General features: G+C 39.8%; 1 protein-coding gene and 1 pseudogene across 1 annotated transcript; both read right to left on the bottom strand.

The window, feature by feature from the left end:
• Window positions 1-369: 369 nt before the first annotated feature.
• On the bottom strand, window positions 370-1,310 carry LOC112806156 (olfactory receptor 52B2-like; annotated as a pseudogene).
• A 6,208-nt stretch (window positions 1,311-7,518) lies between these two features.
• On the bottom strand, window positions 7,519-8,476 carry OR52B2 (olfactory receptor family 52 subfamily B member 2). Its single transcript, XM_025848481.1, is given in 3 exon segments — window positions 7,519-7,823; window positions 7,826-8,203; window positions 8,206-8,476. Coding segments are annotated over 3 exon segments (954 nt in total).
• Window positions 8,477-13,730: the final 5,254 nt, after the last annotated feature.

Genomic DNA, 13,730 nt, shown 5'->3' with positions numbered 1-13,730 from the left:
CATCAAATCTAAACCATCTTCCTCAGGTAACAAACTTCAAGTTAGATTTATAGCTAACATTGAGAGCCCACTAAGTGCTGAGCAATGTACCAAGTAGTGTATAAATTTTAATACTTACAAAACTCTTACAGCATAGGCACAATTGGTTATATTTTATATGTTAGGACTAAATTTCCAAAAGGTAGGAACCTAGTCATGGTCAAAAATCAGGAAGTAAATGAGCTAGGATTTGAATCTAGATACATTTTATTCCAAAGCCTATGTATTTTCTGCTTCAGTACACTAAAGTGCCTAAACTTGAGAACTTGGTTGTTAAGTTCTTTTTCCTCCTGCTGATAAGAGAAAACTGTGAAAGAAACACAAACTTTCTCAAGACTTCCTCAAAACAGATAACATGTGAGCCATACTATCCCTGATTTGCTTGGTTTTTGCTCTATAGATGATGGGATTAAGCATGGGGGGAATTAACACATAGAGATTTGCCAGAAGGATGTGGACATGGTGGGGGATATTCTTGCCAAATCAGTGGGTCAAGAAATTAAAAAAGGATGGGATGAAAAAGAGGAGAATGACTCCATTGTGGGAACCACACGTACTGAGAGCCTTGTGCCAGGCATCCTGAGAAGGAAGTCTAAACACAGCTTGGAGAATCAAAGTGTAGGAAATACCAATGAGTGCAATGTCTACCAAAACTGATGCCATTGGCACTGAGAAGCCATACCAGATATTGACAGGGATGTCAGCACAGGCCAATCTGGTCACCCCAATGTGCTCACAATATGAGTGGGGGATGATATTCGACAGTATGGCAACCTCCTCAGCAGGAATATGATAGGGAAAATAGTCCCAATGCTTCATCCCCAGATTGCCAGAGTCATTTTTCCAATTGCCACAGGAGTTAAGATGGCTGTGTATCTCAAGGGAGTACAAATGGCCACATAGTGGTCAAATGCCATGGCCAACAGGATACCCGACTCAGTCACAAAGGTAACATGGATGAAAAACATCTGAGTGATGCAGGCCTCAAAGGCAATCTCCCCAGCATGAAACCAAAAAATAGCCAGGACCTTGGGAAGAGTGGTGGTGGACAGCAGGATGTCAGTGACAGCCAACATGGATAGGAAGACATACATGGGTTGAGGGAGGGTGTGTGCACTGAAGACAAGGATGAGCATTCCATTTCCCAATACTGCAGTGATGTACATGAGGCAGAAGGGGAGAGAAAGCCAGGTGTGATAGTTCTCCAGTCCTGAGATGCCAAGTAGGATGAACACAGCGGGGTGGAAAGTGGAGAAGTTAGCACCGAACATGCCTGATTTGGGAGTCTTTCTATGAAGACTACAGAAAGAGAGAGTCAGTGGGCAGAACCAACAATAAGTTTCACTAACAGTTGAACATTAGATAATTAAATCAATCACTAATGTCTTGACTTAGAGTATATAATATTATGCTTTTATTTCCTACGTTATCATTACAAACACAAATATAAATAAAGGTTCCTGGTCACACCTCAGCAATGTCTAGAAGCCATATATACCTCCCCATTCTCACATGTTCCTACTCTGGCTTTAAGCATCTTTCACTTGTTTTGGTGCAATGGCATCTTAACTAACTGGGCTCCCTATCTCCCCGCTTCCCATCCTCAACCCCTCCATATCCATCAGCTATTTGTAGCCTGGCTGGTATTCACAAAACAAACAAAAATCTTTATTGGATTTTCACCTACAAGCTTTATATAATGATTTTTTCATTACAAGATAAAGCTCAAACTTCTCAAGCATGCAAAGCTTTCCACAATCCCACTATTACTCTCTTCTCTAGCTTTAGTCCCCTTTAGGCACTCTGACATTAAATTACGTGGACATTAAATAGACCACAATTTATTCTCCACACAAAACCTGAGTTTTCCAACCTTCATGACTTTTCTCAAGCTTTTCTCTTAATCTGGAACATACTTTTTTACCTTTGATGTTTGTTAAGCCTACTGAGCTTCCAAGTCACCGCTTAAATATTTATTATCTGAGAAGTGTTCTCCAGGTTCAAATTCTGGGCTTCCAATTTTCTGATTATTTTCAAAAGGTAAGTTTTTCACATTTCAGAAATTTAGCCTAATGTGAAAATGAGCTATCCATATTTATCTTGCAAGGATTAAATCGAATGCTTTCTTTAAACTGCCTAATATAATGCCTAGCATAAAAATACTAAACAAATGCCAGTTATTATTACTCGCAGATCAGTACAACTACATAGAGAGCCCAGAAACTAATATATTTGAAACTTTAAATGTAATAAAATATCATTTCAAATTAGTAGGGAAAGGAAGGCCTAGTCAATTAATGGCATTGGGATATTGGACAATGATATTTTTGTAAAAGAATAAAATTATTTCCCACCTCACTCACTAAATAGAAACTGTAGATAAATTAAAGATGTATATTTTAAAAATAAAACTAAAAATATTAAATATTAAAGTGAAGATCTTAGGAGAAAACAGGAAAATATTTTTAAGTTTGGAAAGATCTTTCTGAGTAAGTTAAGAAAATGGTATTTCATGGACAGTAATAATTGAATGATGTAATTATGCAAAAATGTAGACAAGAATAAATTCTAGGAAAATAAATAAAAATTCTAGGAGAAAAAATTATAAAACATATAACAGACAAAAGGCTAATATCCTTAAATATTAAAAGTTAGTAGAAAAGAGGGCACGTATTGAATGGAGCACTGGGTGTTATACGCAAACAATGAGTCATGGAACACTACATCAAAAACTAATGATGTAATGTATGGTGATTAACATAACATAATAAAATTTTTTAAAGTTCGTAGAAATGAATGAGGAAAAAACAAAAAATATGCAAAGAATCAAAATAGGCAATTCATACCACAAGAAGAATAAATAGCCAATATACACATGCATAGGTGCTCAAAACTTAAAGAAATGAACATCTGTCATATTGAAATATCATAGTTTTCCTAACAAATTGGAAAACGTAAGAAAAAAATTAGCCTCCAGTGCTGGTGACACAGCATGAGAACATATACATATTTCTATAAGGATATTCGTTGCTATACTATTGCTATAATAAAAGAAATTACGGCGACTTCCATATCCATCAATAGGGCAAAAAAATAAATTATGGCATATACAGTACAATAGAATGTTTTGTTTCCATTTTTAAGAAAAAAGTATCAGTCATGGCATATAGTTAAGTGTAAAAGCAAATTAAAAAATAAAATAATTCTTTTCTTCTCTTTTGTATCAGTTACAACACTTTACATTATAAGTAACAGAAAATCCCACCTCACTTTGGCTTGAATACATAGGGAAATGTCTTTGTCCTGAAACTGAAAGCTATGTTTCAACTATCAGGATTATGGAAAGATTCAAGCAGGGGCCGCATCTCTTTGTGACTCTGGTCTGCCCTCCAGGTGTTGAGTCTCCTAAGGCCAGGACTAAGGTGAAATGAGTAAGAACTTACCTCACTACAAAATGTCAAAATATCCATGATGAACAAGATATCAAAATTTTAAATAAAGATAGGATTGACCATGCTGTACTGAGCCATATTGGAGCCCAAGGCAAAAGGGAAAATGGGAGCACCTATATATATGTTTTTATGTGCTTTTAATGGCTAATTTTTTCCCTAATTCTATTTTGAAAGCATTATTTATGAGTTTCTCCCATTAAAACCGTAGAATTATAATAAATTCTAATTTTACATAAATAGTATATGTAAACTTAATGTTGTGGGTTTTAATATACTTACTTTTCAGTGTTCTTTTTTTTTTTTACTTTTTTTAAAAGATTTATTTATTTATTTGAGAGAGAGTGTGTGTGCGTGCTCATGAGTGCAGGGAAGGGCAGCGGAAGAGAATGTTCAAGCAAACTCTGCTGAGTGCAGAGCCCAACATGGGGCTTGATCGTAAGACCTGGGCCAAAACCTAGAGTCAGACACTTAACCAACTGCACCATCCAGGCGCCCCCTGTGTTCAATATTTTTTAAACCACTTTAATTCTGGAAAAATATTAGTCATACTCCCAGCCCTGCATAGTAAAAAAATGTCTGCAGCAGCTCAAGATGTCAAGATGTACACACTGGATAGTATGTACTTATACTACACTATCCAGAGGATCTCATCTGAATCAATAGTTTATTAAGTTTATTCCAAGAAAACCTAAAATTCCTAGGAACAAAATATTTATCCCCTTCCCAGAAACTTACCCCAGTTCAAGAGAAAGTTCTTCCTCAACATGTGAAAGAAGCTGACAGATGCAGACTCAGGAGGGAAATAGGGCAGTATTTGAACCTCATCCACAGGAATCCCTTGGGCAAGGAGAGAGTTCTACTCCACTAGGTCTTTAGGGAGCATCTGGTTTAATTAGAAAGAGGCAGACCCCAGCAGGACCAATCTCCAGAGATCACTCACTCAGGAACCAGAGAGGGTGGGCAATCTAACTATGCCCTACCTACAAAAGTCTGAACATACTGTATCTGTTAAAGACTCCATGTCTCTGGCTAAGATATGGACAGAGCAGATTTGAGTTGCTGCTAGTCAATACATAGAACACTGAAACCCTGCCTATACCTGCTAGACCTCGATGTACATAGAAACCTGTGGAGATGTAGAAGAAATAGATCAGAAGGAACTAAGTGGTGTGTATGTGTGTGTCCAAATGATTTTCAGTCATAAAATTGGATAATATTTAACAGTGAAGGGTCCAGAGTCAACCACTTCACCAACATTTCAAATTAATCAATCCATAAATATACATAGTGAATGCTATGCTAGATGTTGGAACTATAACGATGAGTTAGATATATTCTCTGCTCTCACAGAACCCAAGCTCTGATGGTTTCATGGAGTAAATAACATTCAGTTGAAAGATAAATGTCATTGCTGTGGAGAGCCAGAGGACAAAGTAATCACCTCTGACTTGTGGGATTGGGAAGACTTCAAAAAGGAATTGACGTCAATACTCTACCATTTGCCAGCTGAGTGGCCTTCATTATTCATCCTCTCTGAAACTTGGGTGCTCCTGTGTATAAAACAGATAGCAAAGGTACTATCTCATAAGGCTGTGTAAGGATTAAATAAGTTAATGCAGCAGAGCACTTAACATCGTTGCCAGCATAGATTAATCCCTTAATAAACATTAGCTATTGTTTTAAGTTATAATTATTAATACTACTATATAGTAATAGATTGCTATATGGTGGTGTGTTTTGAGATAGAAATGGAAAAGTAAGTTAGGACTACATTATTAAGTTAATGCGTGGCTTAGAAATTACCCTGTAGTCCTATGATTTCTGAACAGTGGCTAATGGAACACTAGGTTATTTTAGAAATGTACATTGATGTGCTATCAAAAAAATGATACAAATATCTATGGTCACATTACTGTGGGATATGCTGCAAACTCTAGCCTTCCCTTGGACAGCCATGTGCACAACCCACAAAGTGTCAGCATTTTTCACTTATTTGATCATGGAACCTTTTTATAAAACATTTATTATGATATCTGCTATTTCTGCAGAATATTCTATGGAAAACACTTCTATAAGTAATGAAGATTACTTGAAAGTATTTGACAGAAACTCTGCCTTTTAGAATGTTTAACTTTGAGTCAATTTATAGTTTAGGTTACAGTGTAAAAGACTGAAAGCAATGAAATCAATTAAGAAGCTAATGCATTATCTGAGGTGAAAGATGATAACAGACGTAAGTAATTAGTAGAGCAACATTAAAAAGAAAATTAACAATACCAAGAACTTAGCATTAATGAAATATTTCCCAGATACTATGAGCCAAGGATTGTATTAGGTACTATACATATGGCTTATTTCATTTCATCTTCTCAAATAGTATATATATGGTTTATTTCATGTAATCTTCTCAACAACCCTATGAGGTATTATTGCTATCCCCATTTTACAGATGAAAAAAAATGAGGACTAAAAATATTAAATATGTTTCACACATTCACACAGCTAGAAAGTAATAGGGATAGGGCCTTAATCCTGACAGGACTGCAAATATTATCCACATAATTATTTAGTGGTACAATCAATATTGGTAACAATCATTAACTTCTTGAGGAACAGGACAGAGAGGAAGAAGTTGAGAAACTCCCCAGGGTTTCCAGCTCAGTGAAGTTGACGGAATCATCATAATCTTGTTCCTAAGAAAAGGAATGGAACAGTGAAAAAAGCTAGCCTGAATGGGAGCTCTCTCTCTTGCAGAAGAAATCCAGTTGATAAGTATATTTATGCATCTAAAACTCAAAAACAGAGTTCTAGGATGGAGAGAGGGATGTTGGACTCATTTGTGTCAATGGTGGTTGAAGAAATGAGTGTATATGATCTCTTTTGAAAAAGTATGAAAAAAATGAGGGGCAAGACTTTAAACTCCAAGAGACTACTCCAAAGTTGCTAACCTGGCCAGGAACAATGTGCTATAATTCCTAACACTGAGAAAGGTCAGAGGCCAGGTTAGAAGAGAAAATCAAGAGTGCCCTGTTTCTTCCTACTCTAGTCTATTCCTTGGTCCCTGTGTTACAGCAAAGGTGTAAGAAGTAAGAAGCTCTGCAATCTACAGCTTATTTACCTCCCTGACGCCAAACTGCCTTTGTGAGGAGCTGGTTTACTCATCACTGGTTTGTGGATTAATTTAGCTGACCATTTGAGTGCATAATAGAAATGCATGTTCTAACATCAGGAGGTGATTGTGCTCTCATTCAGTTTTCGAACACTTATTATGTGCCAGGCATTTTATAATGCACTGGAGTACAAATATGAATGACACACACTCTTCTGATTTCAAGGAGTTTACAGTCAATTAGGGGTCAAATAAATAAACAACCCATTACAATTCACTATATACATTTTGAGATTTATACAAGATGCAATCAATATACAAATATAGGAGCCTTGTATTGCTTGGAAAAGTCAGGAGTTTTCAGGGAAGGTAGTTCTTTATCTGAAATTTGAAGAATGAACAGTTTTCCAGATGGCTGAAGGGCATGCATGACTTTTTCAAAAACATCTGCCATTGTAAAAGTGAGGAGAGAGCTACTTGAGTCTGCACAAAGGATCAAAGCACATTTAGAGATTAAAAAAAAAAAAACCTGGAACCCCTTCAGATGTTAAATATAAAATTATTTTCATCCATGTGCTTATAACCCACTTCATGTTATGTTCAGTTCTCTGTGTTTCTGGAGTACGTCTGGTCTACTGAAGATACCGAATGTTCACATCACAGGCATGTAACAGTTATTATCTCTGAGTTTTGGGGAAAGGATATGAGAAGAGAAGAAGATAAAGCTAACAAAGAAACAGGAGAAAGAGGCAAAGATGAAAAGCTGGAAGAGGAAAAAAGAAAAGTTGGAGGGGATGACGACAACAGAGAAGGAAGAGAAAGAGGAAGAGAAGTAAAAGCCCTCTCAGTCCAGAAAATCTCTGTATTTCACGCCTAGTTTCCTTGATAAAGCTTGGAGTGCAAATTCATGGGGAGCCATTAGCCCAGAGGGGAAGCACAGCACCAAGTCTTGATGTCAAAGAACCTGTGGGCTACACCCTCCCGGATCTGCTTAGTCTTCACACTATAGACAATGGGGTTGAGTATTGGTGGCACCACCACATAAAGATTGGCCAGCAGGATATGGACATGTCGAGGAATGTTACGTCCAAAGTGGTGGGTCAATAATGTAAAGAAGGATGGAACACAAAACATGAGGATGACACAGAGGTGGGAGCCACAAGTGCTGAGAGCCTTGCGCCGGGCATCTTGGGAGGGCAAACGAAACACTGCTCGGAGGATCAGTAAGACACAGCAATGAGGATCACGTCCAAGATGACCATGACAATGGGCACTGAGAAACCATACCAGATGTTAATGGTGATGTCAGCACAAGCCAAGCGGGCCACTCCGATATGCTCACAGTAGGAATGGGGGACGATGTTGGTCCGGCAGAAGGGCAGCCGCTTCAGTAAGATCACTGGGAAGATGATGCAGAAGCTTCGGGTGACAATGGCCAGAGCAATTCTTCCCACAACACACCATGTTAGCACTGTTGTATAATGCAAGGGGGCACAGATGGCCACAAAGCGGTCAAAGGCCATGGCTAATAGGATGGCTGACTCCCCCACAAACATCACATGGACAAAGAAAATTTGGGTGACACAGGCATCAAAGGCAATATGGCATGGAGCCAAAAGATGGCTAGAGCTTTGGGTACAGTAGTGGTAGACAGCAGGATGTCTGTGATGGCCAGCATAGAGAGGAAGAAGTACATGGGCTCATGAAGATTATGTTTTGTGATGATGACCACTATCAGGATGGTGTTCCCCAGGACAGCAGTGATATACATGAGGCAGAGGGGTATTGATAGCCAAATGTGGTAAGCCTCCCACCCAGGGATGACCAGTAGAACAAAAACTACAGGATGGAAGATGGTAAGGTTGGTGTGAGTCATGATGCACTTTAGGGTCCTCTCTAGAATAACTCAGAAGCTGAAGAGTCTGTTGAAAGTGACAGGAACAGAAAGGACCCCTGAGTCTGTGCGGAGATCATAAAAGATAGCATCAGGTTCTGAACTGTGGGACTCTCCAGGCAAGTTCTCCCAGGGAATGCTCATTTGGGTGTAAGAATGACTTCTGACCCACGGTGCCTCATTAGCATGTAGAGCTTCTGTGCCAATCGTGCTTCAAGAACTAACAGAGGCTTCCCCTGCCTCCAGTTACCCTATTCCCAAAGTCTGGCCCCACTACAGTTTCCTGACCTCATTCCACCATTTCCACGCAAGTGGCATTTGCACCCTCACCTGTTGTATATTTATCCCTCCCCCCAAGATTTTGCTCCTTCTCTGTTTACTTAAATTTCCCTTCCCTTCCACTTCTACTTACACAAATTTTAACTTTAAATTACCTCCTTAAAATATACCAATTTGTAGTGGCCTATGTTCATAACAATGTGTCTCCTTCCTGAAGACCTATTAGATCAACTATGTTCTAACTTGATTATGTTTAATCACATTAAACTTATCTGGCTATTACTCTGAACATTTCACATGATACTAGCCTAATATCCTGGCACTTGTGGCTTCCTCTTCATGAAAATAGAGCACCAAGCAGATATCCAGAAGGAGCCTAAGGTACGTATTTCTCCCCTCTGGCCCAAATTCACATCTTCCCTAAAGGCAGCAAGGAATGGAGCAACCAATGAAATTGCGAGGGACCATATTCACTGCCTGCTCCTGTGACTTCTCATGTTCCTCCCCAAACGGTTCCATAAATGTGTGTCTAGTCTAGATCTCCTTATCCTTACGAGTCCCCCCAGGAAAACTATTCTGAGTACAAGGAATCAATACACTTCCCTGTGGCTCCATTAATATAGCCCTCCTCCTGCCCCACTTGTTTCTTACCCTCAAAAAGATTCAGATCTCCCTTCTGCTAAGAAGGGTTAAACAAAGTCCTCTCTCCTTAGCTTTGCCCAATACTCGGGTAAGATTGGTTTCCTGCTGAATCTCTGGACCACCTGTTAGTTATTAGGACTAGAGAAAGGATGATTAAAACTCTGGAAGGGAACATGGAGAAAAGGGACCATAAGGAGAATAAGAATCAGGAGTATAAAGTTACCAAATAAATACTAGATGGATCTATTGATAATCAGAGGGGATCAAGGAGGAAAGCACCCAAAGGAATGAAAGCCACAATTTATGAGTCTATCCCCCCTGCCCCTGTGCAGATGCACTTGCTCAGAGCATGATGGGCTGTGTGGAGGGAGCGATGGGACTACAGGTGGGTACAGAAAAGGGAATAGGGCCAAATTCAGAGAAGTATGGTCCCCAGGTGAGCTAATAATACAACATCTTTCAAGGCAGTATATTTTAAATATTCATTCAACTTCTATTTAGGGGAGAGGCTGAGCTTTGCTGGGACAAGCACAGAGAAAGGCCACTGGTAGCATTACTCTGCCTCTATTCTAAAGCACAGGCCCCAAATTTATATAAATAAAAACCCCACCAAAAAACAAATTCTTTTTCCTTAGAAGAAAATTTACAGAAAATTTTCCTCATCACTTCTCCCAACCCCATTGGTTATTAATGCATCCCTTCTCAATAAAAGATACTTGATATAAGTCCTCATTAAAACACCTCTGGCTCTCTGCTATAATTCTAATGATGTTTTAAATCCTCAACGGTGACACAGCAAAGGCAGGGCAGGGAGAAGGGCAGCGAGACCTGGATGATTGTAATTGAAGTTCCAGAAAGGAGGTTACTGTGCGTGAAGAAGGACTTTCATTTCATTCAATGGCTTCTGAGGGCCCCATCTCAGCCGCGCTGAGGGTTCTCAGCAGGAGAGTTCTAGGCTCATTTAGGAAGAGGGATGAGAAGAGAGGAAAGTCACAGGCACAAAGAGGCTCATCCAAAGTCTCACAGAAAGTACCTCCCAGAACCCTAAGAGAATATCTAGATGAGTGAGAAAAAAAGATTCAGAATGGTGGAGAAGGGGCAGGGAACCATACTAAGTGGGAAGGAACAGGTGTAGTCGGTGAGGACACCGAGTTCTAGGGCCAGACTTCCTGTGTTAATTTCCCAGTTCTTCCCTGACTAGCTGCATGATCTTGGGCAAGTTACTTTACTCCTGCTACACCTCCATCTTTTCATTTGTAACATGTGGGTAACAATGAACGGCATGAGATAATCAGGAGGATTAAATGAGTTAGTTCAGATAAACTACTCCAAAGACTAGGTTATTAGTCTTGTTATTATTATTTATAACTCTCTTTGGCTATCATCCCATAGTTTTTTTCAATAGACAAAACACCTTAATGAATATTCAGCAACATTAAAGTCTATTCTTCATCCAAATCTGACCAAAGGAAATTCCTTTCCCAGAAAAAAGAAGAGTGAAAGGGATGAGAAAAGTGCCTAAGGAGGGAAAAACAGCCTGAGAAAAGATCTCTCCAAAGGACCTGGTGTCTCAGAACCAAGACCCGAGGGCTGGGTGGTGCACCAAGCAGGTCCACCACTGATAGACTTAGCTCGGGTCACAGCTAGCTGGCAGGATCCCCTTGAGTGCTTTGAAAAACACCTATCTGTCTCAGCAGAAACAGAGACTGTCTCCACCATTCATAGAATGCCGGGGGGCAGGGCGGATTGATGGGAGTCAGCTTCAGCTCTAGAACCAAGGAGAGCCAGGAGTGAGCATTCAGGGGGAAGATTCAATCCAGGCTAAGGAGAAATGGAGCCTTTTCTTTCCTGCCACCCCTGAGCAGACTTTACTGTCTCCTTTTCCCCCCAGTGTCTTCTTTTCTTCCTGCAAGTCCCAACCAACTCTATTTTTTGGTTATGCCCCTTCTCTCTTTAGGGGGTTAGGCAAAAAAGCCTTTTATGTCTTCTTGCAGTCTTAACATTGGAAGACTCTCCTGACATCAGAACAACATGTTAAAATGCACATTCACAAACCACATTAGGTACAATTGTTAGATAACTATAGAGGAGTTGAGCGCATTACTTTTTGGCCTAGTTGTGTTATGCAGATATTTATTTATTTAAACAAGTAGTAATTTTATTTTGCCATTTTCTTTGTACATAGGTTTCAGATCTCAAGTGTTTTTTACCACTCAGTTTCTTTAAAAGGTACAGGATCTCCACACTGAAGCCATGTCCCTAATGGATAAAACAGCCTGCCCCTCACCCCACGTTATAAGGGTGGCCTCTCTTTGCAGCACAATATATTGGAAAGATTAGTTATGAGATGTGTCACAAGGAATTATTTTCAATACATAAGGTACAAAAAGCTGTGAATGTTTATCTTTTTAATAAATCAGAGCAAATGCAGATTTATATCTCTAATAACCTCACTCTTGCTCACAGGCACTTAAAACCAGCATGTAAAATGTTTTCATAATCTAAAGCCAGTGTTATCTATACTGTGAAGGTACGATATACCCTTAATTCACTGACATAGTAACTCAGGTTTTTTTTTAAGATTTATTTATTTATCTGAGAGAGCGAGAATGAGAGAGAGAGAGTACATGAGAGGGGGGAGGGCCAGAGGGAGAAGCAGGCTCCTCGCCGAGCAGGGAGCCTGATGCAGGACTCGATCCCGGGACTCCGGGATCATGACCTGAGCTGAAGGCAGTTGCTTAACCAACTGAGCCACCCAGGTGCCAGTAACTCAGGTTTTTAATAAATAAACATCTCAAGAAAAATTTACACCTACCCATTTGTTTCACTCCTAATAAGCATTTTGAAGATTTTGTAAAACTCCAAGTACGCATATGGTGGTGTATCATGTATAAATATCATCCACCATATTCTTATGTTGTGATGGCAAAAACATAGAGAACCCAGCTCCAAGGCACAATCTCTTGTCCAAGTCTCTATACCTGTTCTGCAAAGTACAGGACAGGAGACTGACTAAGGACTTTCCTGGCTTATACACACCTGACACCCAGATTACCAAGAGAAGTTTCCTCAAGAGTCCTCCTCAGTTTGGGACTGGGAGTTCACAGCACTAAGCACAAAGTCTGGCACGTCACAGGTACTTAGGAAATATTTGAACAAATGAACCATGGAATTAGTGAATTACTCTTTCACCCATAGCTTTGCCTGTTTCACCAACATCCTGATCAAAATCTGAGCCATTTTCATGAATAGCCCCCACTGATAAACCCTGTCTTGGCACAGTCTGATTCTGACTGCCCTCAAACATTTATCAGGGGCACCTGACTGGCTCAGTGGGTAGAACATGTGACCTGACTTCAGGGTTGTGAGTTCAAGCCCTATATTGGGTGTAGAGCCTACTTAAAAATTTATCAAGAAAAGTCTCTTCCCCACATTCTCCGGTGCTTTTTCTGGCCGTATTCTGCGTTCCCATTCCCAACCAGTGCCATCTCCTACTCCAGCTGACACTTCCCCCTGTGCCCACCCTCCCCATCCTGTATTCTGCCAGGCTGCAATCCCTCTCTCATCCTTTGTCTCATTCCCACATCTCTACTCCCTCTCTCCCAGCTCTAGTCTCTGTCCTTCACAGACACTCCTAAATACACAAACACTCACACTCACACTCCTACCAATCCTTCCCCCTCCCACCCTTGATGCTCTTAAACTCACCTACGATATCATAGTAGCTGCTGAAGGACTGAAAATGTGGTAAAGCAGAGCTCAAAACATTGCTTATTCTGAGAGAAGAGGAATGAGAAGAAAAGAGAAAGCTGGAGACTGATCATGTTGGCATGAGGGAGTGTCACTATTCCTGCTCTGTTCAGGGTGCTTATATTTAGACTGAGAAGACACATGCTTCCTTCTTCTGGAGGCAGGTGTCAGAGTCACCCCTGGGACCATTAAGCATGGGGTCAATGAACCAAAGAAGAAAAGAAAATTCTTCCCCTAATGCCAACAGGGAGCGTTAACTCTAGGGATAATTAGTAACTCCAGACAAAATGCACAGAAAGTATTTGAAGACATAGCATAAGAGCAGTGGCAGAAATCTCAGCAATAAAATAATAACATAATAATATAATAACAGTTAACATCTGGTGAGCCCTTACTACATCCCTGTCACTGTGTTAGGGCTAAACATTAATTATCTCATTTAATTCTCAGAGCAATCCAATACTATAAGGACTATTATTATATACATTTGGCAGACAAAAAGAAAGGTTTAGAGAGACCAAGTAGCTGATAAGAAGAGAAAACAAAAGCCCCAGGTGAGACTCAA

The sequence above is a fragment of the Callorhinus ursinus genome, unplaced genomic scaffold, assembly GCF_003265705.2.
Source record: "Callorhinus ursinus isolate GAN/ISIS: 27379988/994484 unplaced genomic scaffold, GSC_fseal_2.0 scaffold49, whole genome shotgun sequence".
Lineage (NCBI taxonomy): Eukaryota > Metazoa > Chordata > Mammalia > Carnivora > Otariidae > Callorhinus > Callorhinus ursinus.
This window is presented reverse-complemented; position numbering and strand designations above follow the sequence as displayed.